Source organism: Dysidea avara, chromosome 3 (genome assembly GCF_963678975.1).
Source record: "Dysidea avara chromosome 3, odDysAvar1.4, whole genome shotgun sequence".
NCBI classification, from domain to species: Eukaryota; Metazoa; Porifera; class Demospongiae; order Dictyoceratida; family Dysideidae; genus Dysidea; species Dysidea avara.
This window is the reverse complement of record NC_089274.1, coordinates 45,239,015-45,258,470: the sequence shown is the minus strand read 5'-3', so window position 1 is coordinate 45,258,470 and position 19,456 is coordinate 45,239,015. Positions and strand designations below refer to the sequence as shown.

General features: G+C 40.4%; 6 protein-coding genes across 8 annotated transcripts; 3 read left to right on the top strand and 3 right to left on the bottom strand.

Annotated features, from left to right (window-relative positions):
• Positions 1 to 8: 8 nt before the first annotated feature.
• LOC136251245 (zinc phosphodiesterase ELAC protein 2-like) lies at positions 9 to 2,382 on the bottom strand. The gene has a single exon (XM_066043664.1). The coding sequence runs from the start codon at positions 2,272 to 2,274 to the stop codon at positions 43 to 45; it is 2,232 nt and encodes a 743-aa protein (XP_065899736.1). The 5' UTR covers positions 2,275 to 2,382; the 3' UTR covers positions 9 to 42.
• On the top strand, positions 2,331 to 8,797 carry LOC136251249 (sex determination protein fox-1-like). Of its 2 annotated transcripts, XM_066043670.1 has the most exons (11): positions 2,352 to 2,467; positions 2,528 to 2,574; positions 2,735 to 3,064; positions 3,126 to 3,179; positions 3,240 to 3,332; positions 4,006 to 4,075; positions 6,509 to 6,644; positions 6,699 to 6,729; positions 7,543 to 7,589; positions 7,633 to 7,696; positions 7,754 to 8,797. In XM_066043670.1, exons 1-11 carry the CDS (start codon positions 2,377 to 2,379, stop codon positions 7,811 to 7,813), a joined length of 1,023 nt encoding a protein of 340 aa, XP_065899742.1. In that variant the 5' UTR covers positions 2,352 to 2,376; the 3' UTR covers positions 7,814 to 8,797. The 2 variants fall into 2 exon arrangements, with proteins under 2 accessions (XP_065899741.1, XP_065899742.1); XM_066043669.1 differs by having other exon boundaries at positions 2,331 to 2,574.
• Positions 8,071 to 13,698, bottom strand: LOC136251256 (DNA-directed RNA polymerase II subunit RPB9-like). Of its 2 annotated transcripts, XM_066043681.1 has the most exons (6): positions 13,540 to 13,698; positions 13,437 to 13,491; positions 9,553 to 9,626; positions 9,213 to 9,287; positions 8,956 to 9,007; positions 8,071 to 8,886 (listed from the first exon to the last, which is right to left on the bottom strand). In XM_066043681.1, exons 1-6 carry the CDS (start codon positions 13,623 to 13,625, stop codon positions 8,824 to 8,826), a joined length of 405 nt encoding a protein of 134 aa, XP_065899753.1. In that variant the 5' UTR covers positions 13,626 to 13,698; the 3' UTR covers positions 8,071 to 8,823. The 2 variants fall into 2 exon arrangements, with proteins under 2 accessions (XP_065899753.1, XP_065899754.1); XM_066043682.1 differs by lacking the exon at positions 9,213 to 9,287.
• Positions 8,113 to 8,634, top strand: LOC136248547 (neurotrypsin-like). Its single transcript, XM_066040317.1, has one exon. The coding sequence runs from the start codon at positions 8,113 to 8,115 to the stop codon at positions 8,632 to 8,634; it is 522 nt and encodes a 173-aa protein (XP_065896389.1).
• On the top strand, positions 13,671 to 16,683 carry LOC136251255 (uncharacterized). The gene is made up of 7 exons (XM_066043680.1): positions 13,671 to 13,829; positions 13,888 to 14,081; positions 15,096 to 15,211; positions 15,265 to 15,330; positions 15,714 to 15,918; positions 16,354 to 16,418; positions 16,480 to 16,683. Exons 1-7 carry the CDS (start codon positions 13,757 to 13,759, stop codon positions 16,544 to 16,546), a joined length of 786 nt encoding a protein of 261 aa, XP_065899752.1. The 5' UTR covers positions 13,671 to 13,756; the 3' UTR covers positions 16,547 to 16,683.
• Positions 16,684 to 17,140: 457 nt separating this feature from the next.
• Positions 17,141 to 19,436, bottom strand: LOC136248546 (uncharacterized). The gene is made up of 5 exons (XM_066040316.1): positions 19,334 to 19,436; positions 19,188 to 19,283; positions 17,707 to 17,924; positions 17,514 to 17,654; positions 17,141 to 17,326 (listed from the first exon to the last, which is right to left on the bottom strand). Exons 1-5 carry the CDS (start codon positions 19,434 to 19,436, stop codon positions 17,141 to 17,143), a joined length of 744 nt encoding a protein of 247 aa, XP_065896388.1.
• Positions 19,437 to 19,456: the final 20 nt, after the last annotated feature.

The window sequence follows — 19,456 nt, the reverse complement described above, 5'->3', positions numbered from 1 at the left end:
TACCTCCGTATATTTAAATAAACGGAATCATCAATCTAAAGATTAGTCACCTATTGCATTAAATATGTCCCTTATGTATGGTAGTTGCTTAGGCAACTCATCCAGGTCTCCTAAACGAACTGACATACAGTCAAATGTTACAGCAGCTTTATTGCCATGGTGGCAAGATTCCACCTGGTCCGTGGTCATCTTGGGGTAACGTTGGCTAAAGTGTGTCAGCAAGGTAAAGCCGGCATTCATTTGTTTTCCTATTTCCAGTGCTTCTCCTGTAGTACTGTGTTTCTTGAGTACTGCTTCACTTTGTAGGTCATCTTCAAATGTAGCCTCATGGATTAACAATGTTGCATCTTTGCCAGCAGCTGCAAGCTCAGCAGATGGCCTGGCGTCACCAGAATAGACAATCTTCTGCCCACTATGGTGAGTTAGACAGACACCATAAGAACGTGACATGTGCACCACAGGAACTGTGACACACTTGATAAATCCCAAATCTGCCAAATTCATGCCCACATCTTCGCTAATTTCACCATTAGTGAGAGATGCTGAATCAACAAAATTAAAATGCAATTTCTCGCTCAACTTAGAATACCTTCCTAGCCAATACTGCAGTGGTGATGGCCCAATAACCAATAATTTCTTTGTGTATGCATTATATTTCCTAAGCAGTTTCTTACGCAAAGTCAATACTCGGCAGAGACCCAAATGATGATCAGCATGCATATGGCTGACAAACACACACCGTAACTTCATAATCATTTCTTCAGCAGCTTGCTGTCCAAAGCAGCGATACAGCTGGCTAACACTTCCTTCCCCACAATCCAGTAACATTCCCTGCTGCTGAGGTATATGGACGATGATACCAGTAACATTTCGATACTTTGTGGGCATGGCTGAACCAGTACCAAGAAAAGTGACCTTGATATTATCTCCATCTGAAGAGCCTTTTGATTGGTCAATAGATGCTGCATCATCAGATGCTTTCAATAATGAAATTTCGTCGTCCATTCTTTTCTTTACTGTTTCCATGTACTTGACAAAGTTCTGGTTGTCTGGCATGACTATTTCTCGCAGTGGACGCTGAATTTCATCCACTGTAAGAGCAGGTATAAGACCATCCTCTTTCCAACCTATCTTCTTGCTGGACAAATCATATCTCAATAAACACTTTCCAACTACAGCTGTGTTAAATGGAGGATCAAGCACCAATGAAGGTTGGTTACCCACAGATGGTAAATGGTAAGTAGAGGGATCCAAGACATTCAAAGGATACTGAACTTTAAAGGCATCCCTAAAACTAATCTCTGGTGGGCAGACCTCCCCATGCAATAAAAGGTGTTGACAATCTGGTCCAAATGAACTGGCAAACTTGCAGTATTTATCAGTGTTCAGTACCTCCCATGGTACAATATGAACGGCCAATGAAGGCTGACCACACGCAGACATAGCAGGATTAGATGTGACTGAATTGAGATAATCAACAGAAGGACAATCTATGATGACAAATTTGGGACCTTCTATAGGTGCCCCCAACACGTCAGATGGGTGGATTGTCTTTCCATCAGGTGACTCAACTGACTTGCCACTCTTTAACTGTGCATATAATGGACCTGGTTTTAAGCCAAGTTCTTTTGCACGTAAAGGATTAAACTTCCCTGGAGTGTCAGCTAGCTTGCAGATATAGGCCATAACACTGTGCACACGTTTAGGCATTTGTACTTTCTTAGCTGCAGGCTCTTTAACTTCCCTATCTTCACCAGGGAATTCATCGGATGATGATCCAGACATTATACCACTTGGAAAAAATTCAATTCCCTCTACAGTAATATTTTCATCCTTGTAAACAGACTCAGTGCATTCTAGTACACTGATTCTCTCCTCTCCTAGCAGTCGTTTACATGCAGCAACAAATTGGTCAGTATTAGAAGGTCCGTGAAGGCTTGTTCCAGTTACACCTATATCCTTCTGGGTCATAGCTAGTCCACAGTAGCCTCCCATCTTCTCCCAACATAATTCAGTCAAAAATACATTCTTCAACTTTGCAATACGCAGTTTGTGCTCAGTGCAAAATCTCGTAGTATTCTCGCTGCAGTTGAAGAGGTAACGTTGAGTGTCCGTAAACAAGAAAAGCGATGGTGATAGTTCATTAGCTCCTGTTCCCAGTACCTGCAGACCTCTTATCCCAGTGCCACTAACAACACGATTACTAGCCATTCTCGTCAATAGCTCAACTTGTCGCCTTACAAAACTGGAGACTTTTACGTATCCATGAAACATTGAATAGTAGCACAGATCCTGGAATATATTCTATTTAAAGCTCCTTTTGACACGTGACCACACGCATTTTAATGCGCACGCGTACGGCACAGACACGTGAAGATGGCGGATAGAGGTGGCATGCAGCAACAGCAGCAGATACCAGGATTCGGTTCCGACCTTTCCTCCAAGAGACCATTGCAACCTGGTGAAGGTAACAGCATGAACAATTATTCCAGACCTGATAGAGTTCCCCCCAATCACGCCCACGAAGATTACCACTCACTGGGAGACCAACCTCACACAGACGGCCAGTTACATGTAATATATGTGTCTAGTTGATTTTTTAGTTAGTAAGAAGTTACACTAAATTGTAGAAATAACGAACTCGTGTGAACTTATACCAGTTGGCTTTATATAGAATATATAGTCCAAATTTTTTTGGCGGTCTATTTTACTTTCGCGTTTTTGTTCCTTGTAGGTAGAAAGGACAGAAGGTTATATTAATAGTGACAATGGTAGAACTGATAATAGATATAGTGAAGAATCATATTCATCACAAAATGTTGGCTACTCTGGCCGGCCGAGAGAACCCCCTCAACAGCAGAACTTTCAATCATCCAGTCAGTTTGACAGTTCTAGTGTGGACCCTTCCAATAGGAGTATTAATGCACCACCTGCAGCCAGTAATGTGCACCAAGCCAATGGCAGTGGCTCAAGTGGTACAGACGGTCTCAGTGGTAATAAAAGACTACACGTTAGTAATATCCCGTTTCGTTTTCGTGAACCAGATTTGCGTGATCTTTTTTCTGTGAGCTGTACATTCCACTAATAGTGATCTTTTAAAGTATATTGTCTTGTATTTTATTCAGAGATATGGAGCAGTAAATGATGTTGAAATTATTTACAATGAGCGTGGATCAAAGGTGTGCTAGAGTTTTGTGTGACCTATGGATGTATTGTTAGTGTCCCTTACATTTCTTTAGGGTTTTGGGTTTGTAACTTTTGAGAACAGTGAGTCTGCTGAGGAAGCCAGGAGGAGCCTGCACATGACACCCATAGATGGACGTACGATTGAGGTAGGTTATGCACACAACACTAAATTGAAAAGAGAGAGTTACTTGTGTTTCATCAAGGTTTTGCATTCCTAAACACACCAAGGACCATTGTAAGGAAATGCCTTGTTTTTAGAAACATGAATACTTTTTATGGTATTTTATTGCACCACATCACATTATTTCATTTGCTGCACCTTCTGATTGTATCTGACCCAAGCAAGGGATGATCTAGACTCAGAGGAGGTTGGACGCGCTTTAAGCACCACATAAATATATTGCCTTTAATTGCATTGTTTTATTTGGTGTTTCATGTGACCCTCAATAGTCACAATACAAATTTGAGAAACGATGAGGTTGGCTGGGGTTGATTAGATATTCGGATGGTGCTTCACATAATCTTCAAGGTGATGTACTTTGTTTTGTAAAAGTGCTTGGTGATTGGGGTGAGATTAATAAGTTGCGATTTGGTGTGTAGAACTTCTCCACTATCTCCAGAATTGTCATGTATGTATTCTATAATCAGAACAATAATACTTTACCAAATTAAACTGAGATCGATGTATAAACCTCTTAAATATAACGAGTTTCACATAATTTGTTTTAGGGACGCTTAAATCATGTCTGACCTCCTCTGATCTAGACTACTGTGCTGTTTTGCCTAAATATTTATGCATTGCTGATTATTATTTTTTAGGTTAATGCTGCTACTCCTCGCCCTGGAGGTACCAGTCGCGGTCGTGGTGGCAGCGGAGGTGGTGGTGGTGGTAAGATGTTTTTAATGCATAGTAGACCTCTAGACCCTGTAGTAGTCATCAGTGTGTATACAGTGAAACCTCTCCTTCCCTAAGAGCAGTGCAGCACCACTCCACTCAGAACTCTTTTGATGTGGTAAAAGAATGTATGTAATTAACAAATTGGCTTTGATGTTGGTAGCAAATTGGCAGTTTTACTGGGAAAATCTCTGGGAATTAGTAAAACACGGAATAACGGAATTGTGGAATAATGAAATAAGCAAAACTTATCTTTTGCAGATTGTACAAATAGTTACATGCTCTATAGCAATCATACTTTATTTACACCTTGCAACAGCTCTGCATGGCACGCCACGGCGATGGATATCTAAACAGCAGCTGGGCGAGCATTAATTGGGACGAGCGAGCACAACCAATCACCCTAGAACGATCTACCTTCGCTAAACTTATCTATACTCCTTTGCTACAAAATTCCAAGACCTAGTTTTATTCTTAGGTACAACTAGCTGCATACGACCGGATTTATTAGAGTCACACTAGAGTTCAGTAGGGAAATCCAGTGGTTGTGTGTCTTTAAATGGATTTCAAAACTCTTCAGGTTTGAATCAAGAGTGTAGGTAAGTAAAGTTAGCAAAGGTAGATCGTGCTAGGGTGACTGGTTGTGTGCTCGTCCCATTTAATGCTTGCCAGCTGCTATTCTATCCATCACCGTGGTGTGCCATGCAGAACTGTTACAAGGTAAATAAAGTATAATTACTATAGAGCATTAACTATTTGTACAATCTGCAAAAGATAAGTTTTGCTTATTCCGTTATTCCGTATTCCGCATTTTACTAATTCCCGAAATCTCTGCCTATATTGCTTACTATAATGTAGAGGTTTTCTTCTCTGGTAATTACCAGACCTGTTGGCACTCAAATCTGTCTTTATTGTGAATTTTTGAAATTCTACTTCACTGTATCCATGCAGCATTGCTGTGTTGTAGTAAATGTAGGGTTGATTCGATGCACTTGAGATCTTATCTTTTTATAATTATGTGTGTACACTTGTGCAGCATAAATATTGAACATAGATAGACTGGTTGTAATTGTGAGTCCCTTATTATTGGAGATAGTGCAGTAGTACTAAAGAAACCTAACAAGCTAGTTCTGCCTATTTTTCTTACATGTAGTGTTACAGATGTTTAATAATTACAGGATATCAAAATGTCCAGATAAGTGTGTTGAAAATACAGAGGTAGCTTATATACATATTTAACTTTTTTTTCTCTTGAAATTGTCTGTCTTTCAAGTACTGTGTGTATGAAATTTTATTTTAGTGCTGGCTACCATTTGCCTCCTTATATTGTTAGAATTAGACAATATTGCCTAGATAAGATTAAGTATATCTTGATGTCTGATGTTCTGAAAAGTGTAAAGCATATTAATGGTACCGTAGATTCCCTAGAATTTTGGCATCTCTAAATATTCGGCTCTCCCTGTGCTTTGAACGCAATGTGCTCTAAATTTCGGCAAGCGGACAGAAAGTTTCTATTACAAGCATGCTAATTTTTTGGCACTTGGAGTACTAGTTGACGAAGGTTTCTTTAGTACTAAGGATTCCCAGTGACCTCACATAATGTGCTACCTCAATGCTGGATGAAGCACCAAGTGTGAAATTGTTCACAGAACGAACGTGCCCAACGATATCATCGTGTGACGGAACGGCTACCACAAACCGATCTTCGTTTCTGTTCACAGAATAACATCTCTCCTGGAACCCACAAACATGATACATCCTCAGATATAATGCTCTGTTAAGTCATGGAACACTTCATGCAGCAACTGGGAGCTAGCGAGATTTAATTAATTATCACGAGATAGCTAGTTTAATAGTATTGATTGTGGTTTCTATTATTATTATTAGTTTCGAGTGACTGTATACAAAAGCGATGTAGTAATGACATTGATCATCTCTCCTGGATAATGTAGGCAATCATGGTATATAAGTTAGTGCTGCAGCAAAGTGAGTGTTGCGGCCAGTATCGTCAGTTCCGCCACAAGGCGTTCCTGTTGGTCCCTGTAGAAAGAAATCCAGAAATTAACCAGTTAGCAGATCTCAAATAACATAGCCATGAAGCGTGCAGACTGTATTAGGGATAGATCCCTAAAAATTTGACAATAACACCGGGCTGGTACATTTTTTTCCTAATTGTTCGGCCAGACATGAACGGAATTAATTTATTTCTGCCGTATTTTTAGGGAATCTATGGTATGTCACAGCACTGATTTATTAGCAAGCTATACTCTGGCACATAACATATCAAGCTGATACCACTAATACAAGGATAGAGTATTCTAATAGTGTTCTAGCTGCACTATTGTCATGCTCCGGATGCCTGGTGGGACAAAATTGGTGTTTGCTACTTGACAAGGTTTAAAGCCATGTTATATTTTTCCCGTGAAGGTCGAGGTGGTGGTGGTGGTTGGAGTAATAGAGGTGGTCCTCCAGCTGGAGGTTATGGAGGTTACCGAGGCGGTGGGGGTGGTGGTGGCATGGGCCGTCCTCAACCTCCACCCCCTAGCTCATGGCATGGCTATGGGTAAGTGTGTCACCTCATGACGGTAATGTTCTGATCCTTGTTGTGTCTCTACAGTTATAATCAGCCTAACCAACACCAATCTCAAGTGAGCTAGTGTAGTGGTAGTTTGAACGTGGACACTTGAAAGCACCTTTACAATTTGTTAAGTTCCTAATGTTTCCCTTAGTACATAACCTGATCTGAACTGTAAGGGGACTTTTTATTTGATTATCAGGATACTGTTGGTTAGTCCCAACATGGTATAGTCCATCCAGAGTAGTATTCCCCATACGGGCAGGCTGGAGACTTTTATGAGGCCTTGTATTATAGCATTTTTCAACTACAGCTATTATAGTGTAACCAATACTCTTTGAGACCAACCATTTATAAGTGTGACACTTCTGGAATTTAGATACCATTAGTTTTGAAGGCAAAATTTTTGAACAGCCAGTATAGTTAATTTCGAAGGTTTTATTTTTGAATGCAGAGGGTCTAAGAATTATTTTAATGTACAACTTAACGTTTAATTGGGAGATCTTGCATTAGGAATGGTGACCACATGTACTGGTATGATAGAAATAGGAACAGTGATAAGTGGGTATCTTGTCTACATAAGAAATTACGATAGGGGAAATACTGTTTTGCAGACAAAAAAAATCACGATTGATTTACTGTCACAATTATAAAAGGGATTGAAATTGTTGGTGACATGTTAAACTATTATGGGGTGCATGGTTTTGCGGCTTTTGCCAAAATGGGGCAGTTAGAGTGTACTTCCTTGGAGTTGCTTCCAAGTGAATAAATTTGGTTTCCATGTAAGGATATAATCACAATGAAAAAGGAAATGTTTAACTTGGCATCACTAAAGTGGAAAGCATTTTTTTGTATTCATCATAATCATGATGTCTTGTTCTACTAGTCATATCATGACTTCAACCAGTATGGGTACCCACAACAACAACAGAGGTATGTATAATGTGTGTGTAATGGTACTAGTGTGTTCTTCCAGTGGCCAGCATAATTGGAACACAGGTAGATTCAATAATCGAGATTATCATAATAATTATGATCAAGTAAGTCTGTAAAATGGTTGTGTTTTTAGTTATGCCTCTTTGTCTCTCATATTATAGCCAAGAGGATATGGATATGGTCAGCCAAGTGCACAGAACTATCGATATTCCCCATACTAATTGCCATTTGGGCTTTTGCATGACTTATATTATAAAAATGTCTTGTTTTTTGGTCCTGTATTCTCTTGTTTTTATCACAATACACACAACATAACATGTAACCTACCAATACGATTGTACCAACTCACTTAGTCTACATGCAATGCTAATTTTTTATAACAGTAACCAAATCTGCCTCAAGTATGCGATTACAGTGCATTAATTGTGGTAGCGTGCGCATGCGTCAAAGGTCAAAGAGTTTCCGGTCCTAGCAGCCATTTTTATCGCCGTTAAAGTTGAGTACGGTGTGTAGCAGAAAGATGAAGACAGTGATTTGTTTGTGTGTTCTGGTGCTCAGCGTGTTGGCACATGCCAGCAGTAAAGTGCGATTGACGAACGGCGACAAAACTGGCGATGGTCGTGTGGAGGTCTCAATTGATGGAGAATGGGGTTTAGTGTGTGGTGATAACTTCGACCAGCGAGACGCACACGTTATCTGCAAACAACTAGGCTACTCCGAAGATGCTACCGTCAATACTGCTCGCATTGATAACGATGGATTGCCATTTCTGATGGGAAACGTGCGATGTAGTGGCGTAGAAGACAACATATTCGATTGCCCATATGACTCAAACCCTACTTGCTCAAGCAACCAACATGCCGATATAACTTGTGGTGAAACACCAGTTGAAGCTACCGGATCTTTGGGCAGGACGGCGGGAATTATTGCCGCCATCGTAATGTGCTTCATCGCCATTATTGGAATTGGTATTCTACTAGTTGGCTGTCTGTGGAGAAATGATATGTTTGGATGTTGTGGTGGTGCCAATAATGCCGTGTAGACTCTTGACAGCTAGAGAAAAACCTTATACGAAATCTGTAAGGCTTGTATTTGTATTTTCATACCATAACATACACCACTGTAGCATTCTAAAGTATACAATTGGAGAGTTAATATTGTACAATCTTATATATCAAATGTTGAAATGTATTAACTGTTCAGTATATCTGTGTGTGTGTGCGTGTGTTAGCTACTCAGTCCATCGGTGGCCACAACCCTCTGCTGTGCACACATAGTATAGTCTCATTTCATCCTACAGAAATGGACAGTTCACAATTTGACAATGCTATTGCTTTAGACAATTGGGAAAAAAAAGGCGTACCTCAGCTCTCCTTGACTGAGCTTGGAAGAATACAGCCTCCCTATGGTCGCACCTGGGAGAAAAAATAAGGGAACAATTGTTTTGAAAAATTCTTATTGATTATCAGGCTGATTGAAGTCAGTAAATTTCTTATGTTGGTTTCTGGCTAATTATAGTAGCTACTAATAAGGTCATAACCATATAAATCCAGTAAGGGAGGGAAACATCATATACACACACTACAAACTCCTATAGCAAAGATTAGCAGAAAGACTAACTTAGGACAAACGTGGTCTTGAGTTCGAGGCAACGTTGGATCATGTGCAACATCTGCAACAACTTGTGTCAGTTCACTAAAGAAAATAACAAGAAAAATAGAAACCTTTCTAATATGCAACTATTTATTAGAGAATATGCAGGAAATTCCAACAGGATAAAGGACAACTTGTAACAGTTCAGCCATTTATGGTAGAGGATCACTACAACACCAGACCTCACACCTAAGGATACACCTACACTAGCAATACAATCAACACCTTCTAGATAACAAGGTAAGGAAGCACTATTGAGGTATCCATGTAACTACTAGCACTTGTCAGTGATGCAGAACCAACTTACTCTACTTCATGAGTGATCTTATTCACATATACACAACTGTTCTCAGCCTCTTGAGAGTAGTCACAATTTCTACACTGGATTATTACACAATGAAGAATATGAACAGTAGATGATTCAACACATGACACACTGTTTCCTCTCCAAGTGGTATATGGTGTGTTTGTTAGTATACATGTGTATAACCCCACTACCAAATGGGACACATCCTGTACACATTGTGTGTATGTGTGTGTGTGCATATACACATACAGTATATATATATATAAGAGTAATGTGGACACTTGAGGACACCTAATAAGGTCCCTACACCCCGTTCACGGCACGGCTCAAAACAAATTACAGTGAAGCAATTGAGCCGTGCCGAACCAGGTCCAGCATGGCATGACAAGGAGAGGTGGGCTGGCACGGGATAGGATACAGTATGAATGTGTTCCGAGCTGGCTAACTCAGGTTAACAATATAACTTAATTCTGTTGGCCACATAACAACTGTTCTTCAAAATGGCTACATCATATCATACTTCTGGTAGACTTTGTGACAGCGTCGCATATTAATATTACTGGCGAAAGGAACACCCACTATACAACACTGTACGACTTATTTCAGCTGGTTCTACGTTTCCTCACTACAATTCTAGTGCTTTATTATTAAGGTTACGGGATACTGTAAACCCCACATGTACACTATCAATCATTTTTCATGATTAGGGGTTTGATTTTTCTTAATGCATTGTTATCAAATATTTATGCATTCTTAACTTCTCATTAATCGACATGAAATTCAAATGTTGTTATGGTAACATGAGTTGTCCCCATGCCAATTAGTGAAAACTATGAACCAAAAATCAGACCAATGAAGAGCCATGAGAACTTACTAACAATGCATTAAGAATGTATTAACAATGCAAGTGAAGAAAATCACTTGCGAGGGACTGACAAGAAGATTTGTGAATAATGCGTATAGTTGCTGAAATATGACTACATATTATTAACTCTTGATATGGGGCTTGGTGTTGTTGTGTTGTGTATCAGCTGGTAACAGGTTTAAATTGTTTGTATAAACAGACTACTAGTTTGGCTTCTTGTTTAGGTCCTGAGGAGCCTTTTGTTAGAAATAATGTTTCTAGTGCTTGTGATATCAATTAAAAAATTTTTTTTGTGACCACAGTGTCTTGCTTTAGGCGCCTTAATTACGTAATAAAATTTGGTCGCTTAGTATCCCGTAACCTTAAGTACCTAAATAATCAAAAGCTTGTGCACTTGTTTTAGTTAATTATTATTGGGCGCTTGCACTATCGAGCTCATGTCAGGTGCAGTAGTGTGAACAAGTGCTAACCTGAGTTCACAATAACCTGAGTTGGGAATAGTGTGAATGGGGTGTTAGTACATAATCACTTCTGGTTTGTTCAGGACACTGCTTGGTCCACAGGTGTACATTACAAGGTGTTCTGATGTAGTTATAAATGGTAAAGCATTGAAGGGGTTCCAATTGAAGTTGAATATAATTACTTCACCAGCAAATTAATCATTCAACCTCATCACACAGCAGAATCGGTGATTTATATATGACACACTTTAGAACTCTCACACACTTTAACAGCCATTCACTAACATGGACACAATGCATGTCTGCTAAGTGAGACATATATACCGTATAGCTGGAAATTTTCGAGGGATGAAACTTTTGCAAAACTGTGCTAAATACAATTTTCACGTTTTTAAATTCACGAAAGTCTAGAAAGCGGGTAATAACTATGTGTATAAACTGAAATATTTCACGATTATATTTTCACGAAGCTATTATCACTCGCGAAATTCGTGAAAGTTTCATCCCTCGAAAATTTCCGGCTATACGGTATGTCCACAGAAAGCATTTTAAAGATACAAACCTAAAGCAATAATAATAATAAAATGCAGCAGCCTTGATCCTCTCTGGCCACACTCTTAATTCGTGGGTGCTACTTTGAAGCAGTTAGTTTGCCCCCTCCTACATTATATAACATTTTACCACTAAATTTACCCAATTACACTCACAGGTTTCCATACTATTCACTATGTCATGCTTGTGGTTAGCCAGACACAATTTAGAGATAATCAAATTAAAGTACAAGGTTGCTACAAATATAAAAATGCAGACTATGGTAGCACTAGAGTATTCTGATTTCTACCAATCAACTTTGTAATGCTAAGCTACCTCTCTAATAAGACCATACATTAACAAGTTAGTAAGACCACACAAGATGACTTCAAGACTACATTATGAAATCAGTTCAACTAGTGGCTTTGTTGTTAACTGTGGAAGTAGTGCTTTAAGAATGAGCTATTTGTAAAAAAATGTTAAGACTAAGGGTTTGTATATTTGTAGGAGTAATATATAATTTTGATATGTAAAAATAGGGCTTAGCTACAAATATACTTGTGAGCTATTGAACTTACATAAAGACTAGGAGAATTATTACCACAAAGTCTTCTTGTCAGGGTCCTCACAATAAGGTGGGACTAACACTTGAAATCTAAACAGTAACTAGGAAACTACACTACCATTGGATTCATGCATGCACCATGAACAGGTTAATGTTGCATATAGGACAGCTGTACAACTCCTCCATGAAACACCTCCATTTATAGCATAAATCACATTCCACATGACTACATGTACAATATAATAATCTCATCAACCCAGACCCTACTTCAAGCGTGTTTATATCATTTAAAACTATAAGTTAGTGCCCATCAATCAGAAGGGACTGGTGTGGTCCCAGCAAAGCAAAGTAGTCACATGCAGAGGCGTAGCTAAGGGGGGGCAAGGGGGGGCATTTGCCCCCCCCCATCACTAAATGATTTTTTTAAAACCTTCGTCACAAGTTTACCAATATTAAACCGACACACAAAAGCCTGTAAATTATGTACACTACTACGCGGTATCACCAGGGGTTGCTAGTGAATGCGCACACACAACATTCAACTCGCTCGTGAATCCATCGAACGAAAATATTAGAGACATACTTCTATATTTAGCCTAGATTACTCGCGTGATAGAACATTTTTGAATCTAAAAAGAGTGACCCGTTTCTCCTCGGCAGGAGTCACAACTCACAAGTGACAAAGGAGACCAGATGAGGCTATGAACCTACTGCCTACGAGGTGATAAAGCGTTAGCTAAATAAATGTACCATTATCGAGTCGATCACACTGGACCTTTGTACGTACGGCAGTGCAGTCTGTTTTTACTTTGTCAGTCAGTCAGGTGGATCAGTCAAGCTTACAAGTTCTGCTAGCAAGACAGGTGGGATTTCATGCAATACATGGCATTTGAATTTCGCCGAGTGAAGTGAGTGAATACGTCATCCTGTCAGCAGTGTGCTAGGACTGCAGCACAGGCTGTGGCTAACGTAAAGTAACTTGTATTTGCACTAAAGTATTAGCTCTACCGGACTGTGGATGAATTTGTTGGAGTACAGTTGTGGCACGTGCGATGATGCTCGACGAATGTAGCTGCCTCGATTGGAAGCAGTCAGTACTGAAATAGTTACGTAGCTAGTTATTTAAGCTGTAATAATATAACACCGTATGTTGGCTAGCCCACCATTGGGTTATTAGCCTTTTTTTGCAATCATGAATGATTTTGAATGTTTCGTGGGGGCATGCCTGCCCCTCCATCACCTTCTGGCTAGCTACGCCCCTGGTCACATGCAAACAATAGGTGATGCATAGTAGGTGACAAGTAGGATCAACCAGTGACTTTGGTTGAAACGAACAATTGTCAAGAAATCAGAACTTGACGGACTTAATCTACAGACATTTTGTAAGGAACCAGCCATACAGGGACCAGAATTCCCTCATTCATTATAGTACTGTATAATCATCTATTACTGCAACACTCACAGCATAAAGAAGTACTCTTCTTTCCTTGTCCTCTTTAGGGTACAACATGTTATTGCTGTGGACGGTAGTGCATTAATAACATTCTAAATAATGCACCACGTACCATTCTTGGCAAAACTGTATTCCGACATACCCGGGTCCTGCAGGCTGAGTGTCTATCGATGGCATAGAGTCAAACTCGTAGTCCATAGTGCAATGGCGTTACCGTATTGTAGTGAGCTTTATTTAGAAAATAACTAGTGCTGCGCATTACATGGAATTACACTATACGCACGTGACTTGGTAAGATCATAGATTCTTTTTTCTATGATCAGACAGAGATGGCTAATTGCTCGTGCGATCTTCATCCTGCTGTCGTAAAATTTGGACCACTTCTGATCTGCGATGCTCCTAGTAAATATGTTTTATTTTACTAAGGTTGAAAATCAAAATAATGTTGTTTTCTCTGCAGTCGTTGGAGCTTGGCTACTCGCTGTAACCCTTGGAGTGGTGGGCGGGGCTAAACTGTTGCAGCTAGGCTCCAATGTGATTGGTTCGTTCTCCTACTCGCTCATATTCTTCACATATGCTGTGATGATCAGTTCAGGACTAGTGACACATTGTGTGTACCTAGTAGAGTGTGGAGTACAACCACCCAGTACTCCTGTTAGTACTAGATAAGTGTGTGTGTGTGTGTGTGTGTGTGTGTGTGTGTGTGTGTGTGTGTGTGTGTGTGTGTGTGTGTGTGGGGGGGGGGGGGGATTAATGTTGTCAGCTAGAACTTCTGTGGCTTTAACAAAGAACAAGTTATACAGTCTGGCTGTAACAAGTTATTATACTAGTCTGGTGGTGCTCGTCCCTTCGCATAGAGGAAGGGTCTGGTCACTCAAAATTTGGTGTGTGTTACAGATTCTATCACTAAATATTGTGACTTTTGTTTTGGAGTTGCTACTATAGGTACTATAATGTATAGAAGTTGCATAACAAAGTTTTGTGTAGATGCGATATGACTGAGGCCGCTTGTACTCGACAATTTCACTAGAACAAAAATGGGAGATAGTAAAGGGCCTTGTAGTTGGAACTGATATACTCATGATGCTGTCTATTCAATGTGGAAAGAATCTTTGGTGATGTTAGCTGTGTCATTTGTTACCCTATTTGAGAACTATCTTTGTATGGCTGTCACACGTGCCATTTTTGCTGCCATTATTGTGATGTCATTGTTACAACTCTGTAAATGCAAGAGTGACCAGACCCCTCCTCTCTATGCAAAGGGGCAGGCACTGCTAGACTAAAGTTATGAGCTGAGCAAATTCAATTAACACTGCCATTGTTAATTCTGCATCAGTGATAGATCTAGAGGAACCCCCTTTAAGGTTACAGTATGGTTACGGTATCCTGTAACCCTTAAAGAGCCTTTGACTGACTCTGTGCCGCACTTTTTTGATAAGGGATTTAGGAGCTGTTATTTTTTCAATTGATGAGTGAAGAATAAGTATATATCTGGCTAGCCATACAAAACTAATCTGGTGACATGCTCAAGCACTGGCTGCACAAATTTGAGCTAAGAATAATTATTGTAGAAATCCATCAAGAGGTTAAATTTTTAATTATTTTTTTACATACATGTATTGTGTACTTAATTATTCAGTGGTACAATTATACTGCCCTCCATTTTAGGGTTACAGATATGCAGGTCTGTTAGATGCCTCCCTTACCAGCTCCATAGCAGTAATGTTCTTGTATAGTGGTCTGGTGGACATGAAACTGATCAAGGAACGAAGTATTGTCTCTCTGTGAGTCTTATAGTGTGTGCTATTATAACTTGTTATTTATTGTTTACCTCCAGTCTCTTGTTGTTCTCAGCCTGCGGCGCCATATTTTATATCAATTTTTCTCAAGCGTTTCCAGTGCTGTAAGTTTTGTTGAGCTGTGTGTATGTGAGTTAGTGGCGTGGACATGTTAACTTGTGAATGCAATAAAGGGCTAATTAGAAATTATATACAAAGCCAAGCTCATTTAGAAACTATTAGGAGATAATTATCTACATATTACCGTTAGATTAACCATCTCTTTAATAATACACCAAATTCAACAGGAGATTCCAGTTTATATAGTCCTAACAGATGATGGCTCCAAACACTTTTACCTCTTAAAGACAATGCCACAGCTATAAGAGCTAGGGGTGAACAATCTCCACTGTAGTATACAGCTATAGTTATTGTATTGGTGTACTTCTTGTCTTATGAGACTAGTTTTTGTTTCACTGTCTTAATTTCAAAATGAATTCCCCTCTAGTAATGTCTACAAGTGGAGTATTGAAGTATGTTGTGGAGGTTACATACTAATCCAAGCACTCCTCCTAGTCCAACATGGTGTATGTTCTTCTGTCATTCCCATCACATGGTTGAGTGGAGCAGCTATATCTGGAGGTGGTAGCTTCTATCTATTGTTCTGGCAGTACTGCTGGTTATGTCAACACCTGGGACCATGGAGCTTACAGGTAGGAACCAATGATATTGATATATCTGTAGTTTAACACAGTGCCCATAATATGATTGTTCTATTAGAGTAATTGGTTGTTCAGTTTAGTTGTGTGCTTTCCTGTATCAATAAATTCCAAGTTTTCAGTTGACCAGAGTTGTAGCAAGTGGTCCGATCACTTTTTATCCACTTGAATTTAGTAGATCTAATAGAACAGTCAGTGTTATAGGTCAAATCTTATAATGTACACTGATGAATTGTTCCAGTTTATCTCAGAAGGCTAAATTTTCAAGTTTTCCTAGAGGGGGAGGGGGGATGTCCTTCCCCCGCATGCTATGAGTGGCCTGACCACGTTTTCAGTTTACTATGGCTCCACCAAATGATACCCCCCCAGGTGGTTCAGACAACTAAGATGGTTTGTGTGTAACTAGTTATACATTTGTTTCACCCACAGGGGGTATGGTATTATGGTGCTGATGTGTCCATGTTCTTTATATTCTTGTTTATCTGGAGTACAAGGTAACCATGTTACTATGGTGAACTGAATAGCCAATCAAATTACTTCATTGTGTATACTCAGATCATCACAAGTTGATCAGTCAGTTAACATCAAGTCAATAATGAAGCCAGTAGTTTTTGTGGGGTAAATCATTTAAAAAGAACGCATTATTTTGTAAATGCCTACATTATTTTAATCATCATGATTATTATTTAAGCAGAGAATAAAAATTTGTCTGTATGTCAAATGTATTAAAATTGATGTGTGTTATATTAAAAGCATAACATTTTAAGTGATCTATAAAATTTAGTCAGTTAACATGCAACATATACAAAGAATGTTCCCATTTTGAATGGGATCTGATCATTGCCAATTAGATAATCACGTGACAAAATGTTTCCTTGTAGGTATGTTCCGAACAAGGCACTCATTGCTCCAGCAACATATTCATGATAGTTATCACGATCCACAGAGGGGTTGGTAGCACAGAAATTACCTTCACGACAAACTGTGTGGAACATGATAATGTAGAGGTATATGTAGGTCCTCAACTCACATTTCCATCCAAGAGCACAATGGCCATAGTCCTACAGTGAGGTATTAATATATAGATTGTTCATAATGGATAATAAAAATATTATGGTTACATGACTGTAGCAGAAGCAAACTCCAGTACAACAAAACAAAACAGCCTAACTGGTTTGACCTATTTGTTAAACCATTTTCCCTTACTAACTCTGTTTCATACTGTAACATTCATCATCACTTTTGGACAATCCAACATGTTGTAGAAGTGGAGGTAGTCGATGCCTGGTTGACAACAGTTTGGTTTCTCCTCACACAATTGTGTGCCAAATGATAACGCAGGTAAAGAGTAGCCGAGTGGCTCCTTGAACTTGGTGCTGAATGGTTCCATAAATGCTGCTGCCTAAATGATGGTAGAATAATATACCATACGTTACAAACATAATTAATGAACAAATAGGAAAGTCTGACTATGTTAGCAAACTAAACCTCATCAAAACTATTTCTTGTTGCATAGAAAACTAAATACTCTTTCCTACTAAAAAAGTACTACTATAGTGTTTATAGACATGACAATGAATCTTACCAACCTTAGCCTCCAGTTTTTTGTTCTGCAGTAGTTGTAGAATAATGTCTGCACCAGCTGAATGAGCAGCTAGTCCTAATAAACTCCAGTCAACAGTAACACTATCAGCCAATGATGGTAAAACTTGTACTAAGTTGGACTGGAGCTATAGACGAGAGCATATTGTCAGTGGATAAAGAAATCAGTTCCTTACTCACCCATATCACTTCCTCGTACACTCTCTTTGCAAGTATTTCTTCCTTGTGTAGGTTGTCATCCCCAACTAACGGTACTACAGTATCCATAGCAATAACCACATACCCATGACTAGCAAGGTGCTTTAAAGTGTCTGTGTAAAAATCAGGTGGAACAATCCCATATAGTCCGGGGATGAACACAATGGGTACATACTCTCCAGGCTCCAGAGGATAAAACACTACAAAATGCATAGTAATAGCATGAAGCAATGTATATTCCAACCCATAACTATATTTGACATTTAATGTGTGTATATACTTGTGCAGGCTGATCATATGCACAGGGCTGCCCAGAGAAATTAAGGGGCCCAGGGCAAAGAGTTACAGTGGGGCCCCAGGTTTCCATTCTGAATCACAACTTTACCCAAGATGTACGTTGAAGACAAAAAAAAAAAAAAAAAAGGTCATTACATGCTGACAATGACAACAGCTAGCCCTCACCAACCATATCTCCTTATTTATAAGCTTGCTACACTGCTCCTCTGAAGAATACTCTGACTGCTCTATTAGAGTATATCGATCTTTTAAACAGGTATCAAGGGGGCCTCCTGGGGCCCCTTTCAGGCTGGGGCCCAGGGCAAAATGCCCCAGTTGCCCCCCCTGTGGGCGGCCCTGCATACGCACATTTATCTGTAGTTTTGTACAGTTATGCTAATCACAGCAGCAGCAGCAGCAGCAGCAGCAGCAGCAGCAGCAGCAGCAGCAGCAGCAGCAGCAGCAGCAGCAGCAGCAGCAGCAGCAGCAGCAGCAGCAGCAGCAGCAGCAGCAGCAGCAGCAGCAGCAGCAGCAGCAGCAGCAGCAGCAGCAGCAGCAGCAGCAGCAGCAGCAGCAGCAGCAGCAGCAGCAGCAGCAGCAGCAGCAGCAGCAGCAGCAGCAGCAGCAGCAGCAGCAGCAGCAGCAGCAGCAGCAGCAGCAGCAGCAGCAGCAGCAGCAGCAGCAGCAGCAGCAGCAGCAGCAGCAGCAGCAGCAGCAGCAGCAGCAGCAGCAGCAGCAGCAGCAGCAGCAGCAGCAGCAGCAGCAGCAGCAGCAGCAGCAGCAGCAGCAGCAGCAGCAGCAGCAGCAGCAGCAGCAGCAGCAGCAGCAGCAGCAGCAGCAGCAGCAGCAGCAGCAGCAGCAGCAGCAGCAGCAGCAGCAGCAGCAGCAGCAGCAGCAGCAGCAGCAGCAGCAGCAGCAGCAGCAGCAGCAGCAGCAGCAGCAGCAGCAGCAGCAGCAGCAGCAGCAGCAGCAGCAGCAGCAGCAGCAGCAGCAGCAGCAGCAGCAGCAGCAGCAGCAGCAGCAGCAGCAGCAGCAGCAGCAGCAGCAGCAGCAGCAGCAGCAGCAGCAGCAGCAGCAGCAGCAGCAGCAGCAGCAGCAGCAGCAGCAGCAGCAGCAGCAGCAGCAAACGTATTAATATCTATGGTAATATGTGGTATACGATTCACAGTCACAATATGTTTTATTACGTAGTGTGTAGAGTGGTAGTTCCTTGTAGTTGGCCAGGTTAGCATACCTCACTGGAAGGTCACCTCCATGATAAGGGTCACCCTTGAACTCGTACACTAGAGCAGTATTAATGGTGAATTGCTATCACAACACATTGAGGTGATACCTTTAGCGCGTAGCACTAGTGGACACGTGACGATAATAAACACCAGTAAACAAAAATTAAACGAATAACGATTTGCTCCCACCATCCTTGGCTTGATCATCATCGTACTGCCATATCATACAT